At 33.6% G+C, this 12,381-nt stretch overlaps 1 protein-coding gene across 44 annotated transcripts in view; it reads left to right on the top strand.

The window, feature by feature from the left end:
* FAM227B (family with sequence similarity 227 member B) overlaps window positions 1-12,381 on the top strand; it is a 202,296-nt gene that overhangs the window by 25,877 nt on the left and 164,038 nt on the right. For 24 of the 44 annotated variants that reach the window (XR_011528644.1, XR_011528639.1, XR_011528627.1 and 21 more), the window contains one exon: window positions 3,165-3,263. Coding sequence is in view for 37 of the 44 variants with exons in the window: in XM_070580855.1 (XP_070436956.1) it covers window positions 3,165-3,263 (99 nt within the window). In the remaining 7 variants the exon portion in view is untranslated. Of the gene's footprint in view, window positions 1-3,164; window positions 3,264-9,775; window positions 9,878-12,381 lie in introns of all 44 variants that reach the window. The other 20 variants (XM_070580785.1, XM_070580891.1, XM_070580896.1 and 17 more) reach the window with 1 other exon arrangement.

Below are 12,381 nucleotides of genomic sequence, written 5' to 3' on the forward strand. Positions count from 1 at the left end.
GGGAATTTTTGAGTACTGTCTCTGCAGGATAGCCAGTTGATGAAAAACTGCAGGCATAGAAAGGGAAGTAGATCATTGGCCATTGATTGCCAGGGTAGGATGAGGGTTGAGTGGCTACGGATATTATTTCCCAGCCACCTAAATATTAGGTGGTCACCCAGCAAAGTTTCTATTTCCTGGAGGCTTTAACAATGCTCCCTGTGACCCCTAGGAAGATTCTTTTCAGACAGTTCTCTGAGATGGTCTTGACCCCCAGTAGGCCCCCTTCACCATTCCTCACCCCCTAGCCTTCCTGTGGCTCTTTATTTCTAAACACAAAATCCCTGTTTTTTTCCTCCTACTATAGTTCATCAGAAGGAGCATAATCAACCGTTAAACCTGGTTGAATCAGTTCCAGCTACTATTTTCTGCCCTTTATTCACTCTCTTCAGGATGTAGTGTTCCAAGTAGAGTTTGATTGACCTGATTTGGGTCTCCTGTTTGCCCCTCAGGTAGAGAACCACAGAGCACTTCAGTTGACAACTCCACCTAGAGTGATTCAGTAATGACACTCTTTCTTATTTTCCATGCTAATACAGATGTTTTTCAATTCTCCTTTATATTTTATGGGATTTTGGTGAGAGGGAATGTTTAGTCTGCTCTCTTGATAGAATCACTGGATCGCCTTTTTGCAGAGAAAAACTATAGATGCTAATTGTAGTTACACCTGGGTCATGAGCATATTTATTCCTTTCTCTGACTGTACTTTCCCAAGTTCCCTCAGGGAAAAGATTTTATTGTTATAAAAAATTGATGCAAATTATTGTAGAAATAATTTTATGAATATTATTCTAGATAATCCGTAATATGCTTTCTAACTCTAGCATTCTGTGTTCTAAGATGGGACTGTATTTTAGCCATGGATGCATGTACTCCTAACACAAAACACAAGGCAATCACATAAGCAAGACGTCAGAGAACAGCTTTGAGGAATTTTTAATATGGTTGACTTGGAGGATGCTGGCGTTATTGAAGGAAATAGGAAAGTGAGGTGTGGAAGTAGATATGGGTGGGGAAGGGGTGTGACTAGCGGCTGTGTTTAGGATAGTTTGAGTGTGTGTACCAGTGTGTATCTGGGCATAGATACCCAGTGTTTTATTTGCTAATACCCCTAACTGATTTCAAAAAAAGAATTTAAATTGGCTTACTAGAGCATGTGCAATGCAATGGCATTAAATAAATAGATGATGAAATTAGAGTGAAGAGAAAATAAGTGTAGGAAAATAAAAATATCAGAGGGAAGGTTATTTCACAGAAATGCTTATGATAACATACCAAGAGACTGAACTTATGGATCTGAAACTTGGAAAGAGAAGGTTAAAGGGCTACTGTTACATGCTTGAAGGCATGGGAATCCATGAAATTGCCTGCATTCACCTAACCCCATCCAAACACGTTCCTTCACGCACAGCCATAGATTAAGTTTCTTGATGAGGGGAAATGTGTTTTATCCCCTGTACCATTCAGAACAGAACCTTGGCTTTAGATGACGCTTAGTAAAAATTTTTATTTAACTGAATTGAGTGAAAAAGGGCCTATATTATGGATGTAAGAGGAGAAAGCTGAGCTGCAAGCATACTCACATACACAAATAGAAGTTCAAGAGAACATTTGAAGTAATTTTGTCCAATCTAAAGTCAATCGTAGGAGAAAAAGCTCTGAGTCAGATAATCTATGGGTTTTAGGTATGTTTACATTTACTTGAATCAAAGAAGTATCACAAAGAGGGGCAGGGCTGGAAGAGAGAAGCATTGAACTTTTTAAGCTGGGTTTGGGGTTTTTTTGGCCAATTTTTTGTTTGTTTTAACTAAATATTGATGTATTTCAAAGAATATATTTACAGAAATTTTACCTGAAAAAGGAAGTTAGTGATACTAAACATAACCGAAACTTCGAATATAAGCGATCATGCAGTTAGTTTACCATAAAAAGCATCTTTGCTTGAAATTTGCAAATAATTTGAACAGAAGTATTCAGTTTTCCCCCTGTATTTCAATTTTCTTCTTTTCTCTTTATATTTATGTATTTTACATATGTTCTTTGTAGTTAAGAAGTACTAAGTACTAAATCTAAGTTGAAGCTGTTACCAATGTCCTCCATATTATACTTAGTGGCCTATGAAAGAGAAGGGCCCCCACAGAATACATGATAGATGGTCTTCTTGGCATAACAGTTTGCACCATGTTCTTTTTGTAGACTTGTACTTGAGGCACAGGAATTCATAGCTAGGAGTATCATTAAAAGAAACCTTAAACTCCACTTAATCTGGCATTTAGAAACTTTCAGTGACTAAGATAAACTGATCTGTTGAATGTGCTTATTTTAACCAAGATTTATAGTCTCTAGTAGTCATGGTGAATAGATTTAACTTTATGTGCCAATTTTGATCAACTGATTAAAGAGAATACTATGTTTAGATAGAGCCTAGACTTATGATGAAGCTCATTAGGATAGAATTCCATGATTATTGAAATCTGTCTTCAGTATAAAAGGGAAATTGTAGCATGTAGCTTGCATTTTTGCTATTCTTGGTCTAGCCTACGCTATCATTTCAATAGCTACTAGTCAAATGTCATTCTTGAGCATATGAAGTGTGGCTAGTGTGACTAAGCTGAATTTTTTATTTCTCTTAGTTAATTTACATATAAATTTAAAAAATAATACTTGATTCAGTTATTAAAAACTTTCAGTTATGGTTGGAACAAAATTACAGCTATGTATTTCATGAAGTCTAAATACTGATCTAGTATTTATGATGAAAATTTAGTATTCAAATTGAGCTGTGCTGTAAGTGAAAAATATATACCATATTTCAAAGACCCAGTACCAGAAAAGAATGTAAAATATTTCATTAATAGTTTTCATGACAATTATATGTTGAAAGAATAATATTTTAAACATATTTGGTTATATAAAATGTTGTAAAATTAATTTCAGCTTTTACTTTTTACTTTTTTAAAGTGGCTACTAGAAAATGTGATATTACAAACATGGCTCACATAAATTTCTATTAAACATTGTCACTCCATAACCATTGAATATTTACTTTTTATAAAGCCAATTTACATTAACCTGTTTTATAATAGATTTTAATTGGATCTCCATGTGTCTTTTTTTTCCCATAGGAAAAAGTTTTTAAAATCTGGAAGACTTATTTTCTCTCAGAAGCCTCTATTGCTCTTTTGCATGATTGCTTTTGGTGGTGGTTTCTCCATAAATTTAAGGTACAATAATATTTTTTAAACTTCTTTTTTTAAGTTGATTTTCAGCATAATGAATTGTTCAGTAGAGCACTGAAACAAAAAATGTTTTTCTGGATCCTTTCATAGAGCTTGGTTTTTTAGTATTTCACACATGTTAGGAATCCTGTTTGAAATCTACAGTTCTTTCAAAGGAATTAACACTTTAATATGGATTTCAAAGATCCTGGGTCTTCATTAATCAGAGAAAGATTAGTGAAATCAAACATTGTAGTAAATAATAAAGTTGTAGCTTTACTTAATAGTATACAGTAAACAGAAAACCGACTGCAAATCAGTGACATTGAAGGAGGTTTCATTCGGAAGGCAATCTAAAGATCAGATGGAGAGAGGATCCTCCCTTGATTTAGTAACGTATAAACTCTGATTAGGATTACAAAGAGAAAGACATGGGTATCTAAGAAACAATAAGAAAATGAAAATAAGCAGCACGTGACTCTTATGTTAGAGAATACATGAGCTTGGAAAAAGTGGTGAATACCAATGGCTGGGGTGTGCCCTCTGGATCTGGAAGAATGGAAGATAGAGCAGCCCAGGGGATCACAGTCTGTACATTAAAAAGGTGTGTCACCCCATCAAGGAAGCCTGAAAATGACTCACATCTCCATGTTTTCCCAGCTCAAATTACCCATAGAAAACTGCTTATGGATTCTCACAGAAATTTCATACCATGAAGGAATAGGTGTTACAAATTTTGCATACAAATCACTCAGTTAGTGCTTTTTGTTGGAGTAATTAATGTAATTCTAGGTAAGAGTATCTGTCCTATATTTCTGATATTGTCAGGAGCTGGCTGAAGCATAGGAAGTGGCATATCCGTTCTACAAAGGTAATTAACTAGGGAAATTTGTGAAATCAAGAGAGTTTCATTACCTTTAATTTCTTTCTCTAGATCTGGACCCGAATTTATGTTTTTCTGTAATAATAGAGAGAAATATTACTTTCCCACTTAAATCTGTTAGGATTATATGTAACAAATTTTTGAAGGAGACATAATCTAGCAATATTCCCAGTAACTGTTTTCGTCAGGCCATAATAGTATTTTATTATTTTGAACAAGCACAGATTTGACACAGATGGCTCACTACATTTATAGGATTATCCTTGGAATAACAAGGAATTAGAAATTTTTTTTTGTCTTTAATCAAACTGTTCTCTAGAAACTACTGGCTTTCTGAAATTAAAATGTAATATTTTAGTAATAATTTAAAAATATGATTGAATAATAGTTCTAGTATCACTTATGATTTTTGACATGTTTTGAGAAGCACTGTGTGATTCAGCTGGATCAGTGTTCTGCTAGTGTTCTAGGGGACTGAGGGGGGCAACTTGGGAATCCAAATCAAACTGAAGCAACCTTTCCATGATTTAACCAGCACAGTACCTCTATCATCTGTTTTGTTCATTGCATTTCTCCTATGATTTTATTTCTAAGAACATTTATTCTTAAAATATATATATTGAAGTCAGTGAACTAGAAAAATAATATGACCTCTCAGGTTCTCAAATCCATCAAATGAATGTGGTGGGATGCCCACACATTTTTACCAGCATTGTGTGGGAATAGAGTCACTCCTTAAATATTGCAGTTTTGTTAGATAAGCTCCTATTTCAAGCTGTACTACATTTTCAGGTGAGTACAAAACACATAAATTCTATCTATTTTAGGGTCCATATTGTAAAGAATAAATAGTACTGATTTTATAAATGGAATATAATAAAACCCTGAGCCACTTAGATAATTCAATTACCAATAGTATAATGTGAAAAAATATATAATCATACTCTAAAATATAGCATGCTTCAGCATGGTAGCTCTAAAACTTATTTCAGTAATTGTTATGTGATTAATATAAAAGCAAATTTTCTCTACTTATTACCTATGATTTAGTGGTACTTTGATCCAGAAGAAAAAAATACTTGATTTGAATCCAGAAAACTAAAATTTTAAAGATTTTATTTTTCCTTTTTCTCCCCAAAGCCCCCCGGTACATAGTTGCATATTTTTAGTTGTGGGTCCTTCTAGTTGTGGCATGTGGGATGCCGCCTCAGCATGGCCTGATGTGCGGTGCCATGTCTGCACCCAGGATCCAAACCAGTGAAACCCTGGGCCACCGAAGTGGAGCAGGAGAACTTAACCATTCGGCCACAGGGCCGGCCCCAGAAAACTAAAATTTTAAATCTGGTTTTCCCAGTAGTTAGAGACTTTGGATTAGTCAAAAAATCTCTCCATGCTTCACTTATCTCATCTCTAAAAAACAAAACAAACAAGAAAAAACAGGTAGAAAATATCGCATAACCTGTTTTTTTCCTAGAGTTGTTGTGTGTACTAAAAGTGACATGAATAAGAAGACACCTAGTATACTGTGAAATGTTACATAAATGTAACATGGGATTCAATATAATAGTGTTAAGACATCTAACTTTCAAAAGCAAGATTATCCAGTTAGTAAATGATGTAACCTTTAATAGTTATTTACCTAAGTCTTTCATAAAATAAAAAAATTACTTACTTTATGTGTTTGTTGGGGGAGTTAAATGAGAAAATGCATGTAAAGTTGTTTGTTTACATGGAGCTAGGTATATAGTAAATGTATTCAATGGATGCATCTATATTATTATTATTATTATTATTATTATTATTTTGATAGAACACAGTGTTCCAAAAATTGCAGGCCAGTGTATAGGCTAATGATAAAAGTTTCCTTGACAGTGTTTGACTAGAAGAATTTCAGTAATGATATTGAAATACCTTTAATGTTTTAAAAAATTGCCCTTGGGACTTTGGCTCCCAAACACGTTCAGAAAACTGGAAAGTGCAACACTTCTACCCATATAACAACAAAGAAAAGTCATATAACCTACAAAATCACAACTTTTTTCAACTCATCATACAGATTAGATTTCAAAGCAAAGTATGTTACCAGGGAAAAAGAGAGTAACTGTATAATGATAAAGTGGTCAGTTCATCAATATGACATAACATTCCTAACTACTTGTGCACCTAATAAAAATGGTTTGAAACACGTTTAATAAAAACTTTTAAAACTTCAAGGAGAAATAGAAAAATCCATAAGTATAGTTATATATTTCAACATCTCATTCTCAATAATTGGTAGAATATACAGAAAATAGGTAATGATATAAAATGATATAAAACACTTGAGCAACACTGTCAACCAACTTGATTGATCTAATAGACATATATTAAACGTTCTTCCCAACAACAGCAGCATATACATCTTTCTCAAGTACATATTAAACTTTTACCAACTACATTCTGGTCTAGGAAGAGTCCTAATAAATTTAAAAGAATTCAAGTCATACCAAGTATGTTTTCAGACCGAAATGGAATTATATTATAAGTGAATAACAGAAAGCTTTTCAGAAAATCCTCAAATATTTGGAAACTAAATAACACACTTCTCAGTAACTGTAAATCAAACTGAAAATCAACAGGGAAAATGGAAAGTATTTTGAACTTGATGAAAATGAAAATACAGATTAAAATTTTGGGATGTAATACAAGCAGCATTTAGAAATTTACAGCATTAAAATGCCTATATTAGAAATAAGGAAAGTTCTCAAAAGCCATGACTTCAGCTTCTACCATAAGAAATTAGGAAAAGAAGAAAAAAATGAAACCCAAAGTAAGCAGAAGAAAGGAAATAATAAAGATCAGAGAGGAAATCACTAAAAGGAAAAGCTGAAAAACAAAGAAAGAATTAGAGAAAAATCAAGGAAGCCAAAGGCTTGTTCTTCAGGAATCCTAAAAACAAGATAATACAAGAAGAATCTGAAGCCTGTGGTTCGTTGAGAGTAACCATAGCAAAAACAAAACCCAAATACAGCTTAACACTTGACTTAATTGACTCAACCCCTTAAAGAATAACAAAAGAAGAAGCATGCCTTTTCCCAAGCGTAAATTCTATGTACCTCAGTTTTTATGTCCTATTGATGATGTCCAGCTCTCAAACAGAGATTACAAGACACATAAAGAAGAAATGGAATTGCTTCGTTGTTAGGTGTGATAATGTTCAGCTTAACAAGATAATGCCAGTATTTCCAAACTGAGGGTACAAATTTATGTTCCCATCATTAATGCCTAAGAGTTCCTGAATAACTAATGGGTCAAAGAAGAAATCACAAGAGAAATTAGAAAATACCTTGAGACAAATGAAAACAAAAACACAACATACCAAAACTTATAGGATGTAGCAAAAGCAGTGCTAGGAGAGAAATTTATAGCTGTAAATACATTAAAAACAATATCTTGAATCAACAACCTAACTTTACAAATTAGGGAACTAGAAAAATAAGAACCAATTGAACCCTGAGCTAACAAAAGGTAGGAAATAACAAAGATTAGAGTGGGGATAAATAAAATGGAGAATAGAAAAACAATAGAGAAAGTCAGCAAAAGCAAAAGTTAGTTCTTTGAGAAGATCAACAATATTGACAACCCTCTGGCTAGACTGACTAAGAAAAAAGAGAGAGGACTCAATTTATTAAAGTCAGAAATGAAAGTGGGGACTATCAGCAAAGAAATAAAAAGTATTACAAGAGTACATGAACAAATGTATGACAACAAATTGGATAACCTATATGAAATGGACAGATTTCTAGAAACATAATCTTGCAAGACTGAATCATGAAAAAATAGACAACCTGAATAGACCTATAACTAGTAAGGAGATTGAATCAGTAATCAGGAACTTCCCAACAAAGAAAAACCCTAGACCAGACAGCTTCACTGATGAATTCTACCAACATTTAAAGAAGAATTAACATGAGTCCTTCTCAATCTCTTTCAAAAAATTGAAGAGGAAGAAACACTTCCTAACTCATTCTACGAAGCCGGCATTACCCTGATAACAAAGCCATAGATAATACAAGAAAAAAACTTTACAGACCAATATCTTCTTTGATGAATATTGACGCAAAAATCCTCAACAAAATACTAGAAAAGCAAATTCAGTGGCATATTAAAAGGATTATACATTTTGACCCATGGGATTTATTCCTGGAATGCAAGTATAATTTAACGTATGTTAAATAGCTTGTTCTAATAGATCCATCAGTAACCAGAATACGCAACAGCTGCAGGATACATTTCCTTTTCAAACATACCAAAATATTTACAAAAAATGACCATACCATTTTGCTACTCAGTCTCCTGTGGAGTTATATATGAGGTAGACACTAGATTGAATGGTAGTAATCAAAAACATTCTGGAACCTTCTGTTTGGGTACATTTACTCTCTTCATACATGTTAAGTGTAGATTGTATAGTTGAATCATACTAACTTTCTTGACTAGTAAATTATATATATATATATAATCTCATTTAATTCTCACCCAACCCTATGTCTTAGAAGCATTGCCTATTACATAAGTGATCAAGAATTACTATTAGTATTAATGATATCATTATTATTTTTGCTATTAGCTCCTTCCTTAAACTTATTACACAAATGTGAGAGCTGTATTTGGAGTTAGGAGACCTAGATTCTAGCTTGGCTCTCAAGTAACTGTATAAACCTTAATAGTTCTCTTAATCTTTCTGAGCATCAATGTAATCACTAAAATAGAGGAACTTAATCTAGGTGATATCTAACTTCCATTTTAGGTCTAAGATCCTATGCATTTATAAATCCCAGTTAATTTGGCTTGTTAATTTCATAAAAAACGGCCATCAAATTTGATAATTTTTGGTGTTTATTATCAAAATGTATTATTGCCAACTTGTGCTTCCATAATTGACATCATAAATTAATTTGGACTCTAATTCATCTTTATTGCTTAATTCATGCATTTGGACTAATTCATCTCCTCTTTCCTTAATAGAGCAAGAATTCAGTGTGCTACCTTAGGGCTTTACTATAATATTGACAGTATTATCTATAGATTTCTTCCTTCTTACAATATACTTTGTTTTCAGTGTAGCTATCATGTCACAATTTTACTAATTCTGTCTAAGCCTGTCTCATTCCAGTAATTGATTTACTTTCATACTGAGTTACTGTTAATGAAAGAGTTGGAATGGTTATAGAACAATAGAAGGTAACTAAGTCATTGATTGCCTTTTGCATGCCAACTATTATGCAAGAATTTTCATTAATTCATCAAATGTTTTTTGCTTTCTGTGTGCAAGGCACTGTACTGAGGGCTTGAAATACAAAGTCAAACAAAACATGATCCTTGTCTTTATTTAATTTTACTATACTACTTTAAAGTATGTATACATTACCTACATTTGGCAGGTGAGGAAACCAGGACTTAACTTGACCAGGGTAATGCAGCTAAAGAATAACGGGGCTAGCGTTTAAGTCTGCATGATGCCAGAACCCATGCTCATTCCACTATGGCAAATAATCTACCCTTTAAGACAAAATTACTGACATTATGCAAACAAATTTCAATTTTAAATTATAATACTAGTTATTTTAATTCCATACGTGTTTTATTTTTTAAGCCTAACAGAGAAAATCAAGATTCCTTGTTTGATAGAATTTCAGAAAGTTATGTGACACTTTTTATGAGCATACCTCTAAGTCGAAAGGATGCATTCTTTCAGGTAAACGTAGAAATTAACTGACTATGCTAATTATTTTTAAAGCATATGAAAAAGGAAATAGTTACTATATTTAAACACGTATGAAAACATCTTTTGTTGTTTTGAAAGCAAAATTGCCTGAAGTAGAGTAAGTAATGGTAATATTTAAAAAGTTATGCCTCCCACACCAGAATAGTCTATCCCCCTGACTGAAATCTTACAGAATCCCCTTAGTGTGGTATAGATATTTCATTTGTGTATGAATAATTTGAAAACTATTGACTTATCCTATATACATTCTTGGTTTTTTTCTATGTATCTACAAAATTATTTATCATCCTTCTTTTGGTCATTTGGTCTGTTTAAGAGGACTTAAGTTTATATTAAGCCTAAGGACTAAGCACCTGTTATAGTAAAGAACAGCAGACAAATTTATGAATCAAATGTTTGCTTTACTTTACTGTTGTTATACCAACTAATGAATAGAGTTGATTAAAATAATTTGTATTCTTGAGTAACAGGAAATGAATATGAGTAGAAATTTCATTGGTTATTTTAAAATTTAAACATCTAGCATTTCAAAGCAGAAGCCACATTCAAATACTTCATTGTGTTGACATCTGAAATCAGAAATACATAAGTATTTTGGAGTCAGTAAATGTTTTCATTGGTAAAACAAACCTAAAATAAAAACAACAAAATGTCTTTTACAATGAAAACGTAAACAAACCTAATTGCCAAATATTTCTATTAAATCTTGACCTATCTTACTCACAAACACATATGTACAGTGTTGTAGAAGGAAACCAGGAGTGGTCTGGGAGTAAGGAGACTTGGCCTCATGTCTAGAATCTGCTGCTAATTACCTGGCTCATCTTGGCAAGACATTCAGTCTCTCTGTTCCACAGTTGGGTTGTCTCAGATGAAGAGGTCAGATCTGTGATTCATAAATTGTTGGTTTGCAGAATAATGGTGTTCTGAAAGATAGACTAGGATTTTCTCTGCTACATTGAAATTTTTTCTTCTTTGCAGGGAAAAGTTAGTTAATGGTTAGGAATTTTGGTAATTACATTGTCTAGAGATGACAAAAACAACTGTTTCTCCCATCCAAAATCTTTCACCTTTTATGGTGAGTGTCCTAGCCTTCCTCGATGGTTTTACGAAACAAAGCATGTTTTAACACGTGCTTCAAGGGTTGTTGAGAAAAGGATAAGAAACCTATTTAATGTGGACAAAGAAGGAAGTAGTGGCACCATTGCACATCCCCCATTCTCCAGTTTCTAGTCATACATTTGTGGTCCAAATGTTCTCCCCTGGGACGAATGTGCCTTTTGATAGATATTATATTTATAACCTTTCTCAAATCATGACTTGATTTTTTTTCTGGGTCTCTATTTTCAGTGGCTTTTCCCCAGGGGAAATCAGAAGTTGTTTAGTCAAGATTCAAAGCGTCATTTGAGAACAAACAAGATGTACACCTTAGTGATTCGACCCCTTGACATGTGTTCAGTCTTCTTTTAATGTTCCCCTCTCTGTTTCTATGCTTGAGAACCAGGCCACCTCCCTACAGGTCTATCCCTTCCAGAGCTGTTTAAGTAGAAGTGGAGCCTCATCTCTCATTGACCAATTTCCATTTTTTTAACTCATTCAGATAAGTGGGGATTTTGTTACTATTCTCTCATTTGATTTATCTTACCTAAGGAAGGGAAATACATTAATATTTAAGAATCAAAAAATTATCTTCAAGTCCTGCTGTTTGGTCCAAATTGACTGAATCTAAGCTTATTTAGCATGGCTTTTACTTCCTTTTCTTCCCATGTCCTATAATGATATTCCTTCAGAAATTTTCCCAACACAGTTTGGCACTTGATCTCTGTTTCCTGTGGGTGAGATAGTCACAGAAAACTTTTAGAAGTTCTCGTTATTCACCTTATTCAACATTTTAATTTTAATCATCAGTATGGTTTTGTATACTACAAATATAAAGTGGGATTGTTTCTGGTGGTAAAAATGTTTATGGTTCACTCAATAAAATTAAATATATCAATATATTAAAGGATTTTCTGCACTCCTCGCCCCTCCTCCTGAAAAATCATGGAGTTCTTCAAAGAATATCATCACATACCAACGAAGTTGAGCACTACTGGATTAGGTGACTGTATCAGTTTCCTATTGCAGCTGTAATAAATTGTCACAAACTTAGTGCCTCAGAACAACAGAAATTCATTGTCTTATAGTTATAGAAGGCAGAAGTCCAAAATGAGTCTTACGGGGCAAAAACCAAGGTATCAACAGGGCGAGTTTCTTAAGAGGCCCGCAGGGGAGAATGCATTCCTTGCCTCTTCCAGCTTCTGGTGGCTGCCAGCGTTCCTTGGCTTCTAGTCAATCACTCCAGTTTCTGCTTCTGCCATCACATTACCCTCTCCTTTTCTACAGTAGAATCTCCACAGCCTCCCTCATATGAGGACACTTGTGATTACAATTAAGGCCCACTGGGTAATCCAAGATAATCTCCCCATCTCAAG

Source organism: Equus przewalskii, chromosome 1, assembly GCF_037783145.1.
Source record: "Equus przewalskii isolate Varuska chromosome 1, EquPr2, whole genome shotgun sequence".
Lineage (NCBI taxonomy): Eukaryota > Metazoa > Chordata > Mammalia > Perissodactyla > Equidae > Equus > Equus przewalskii.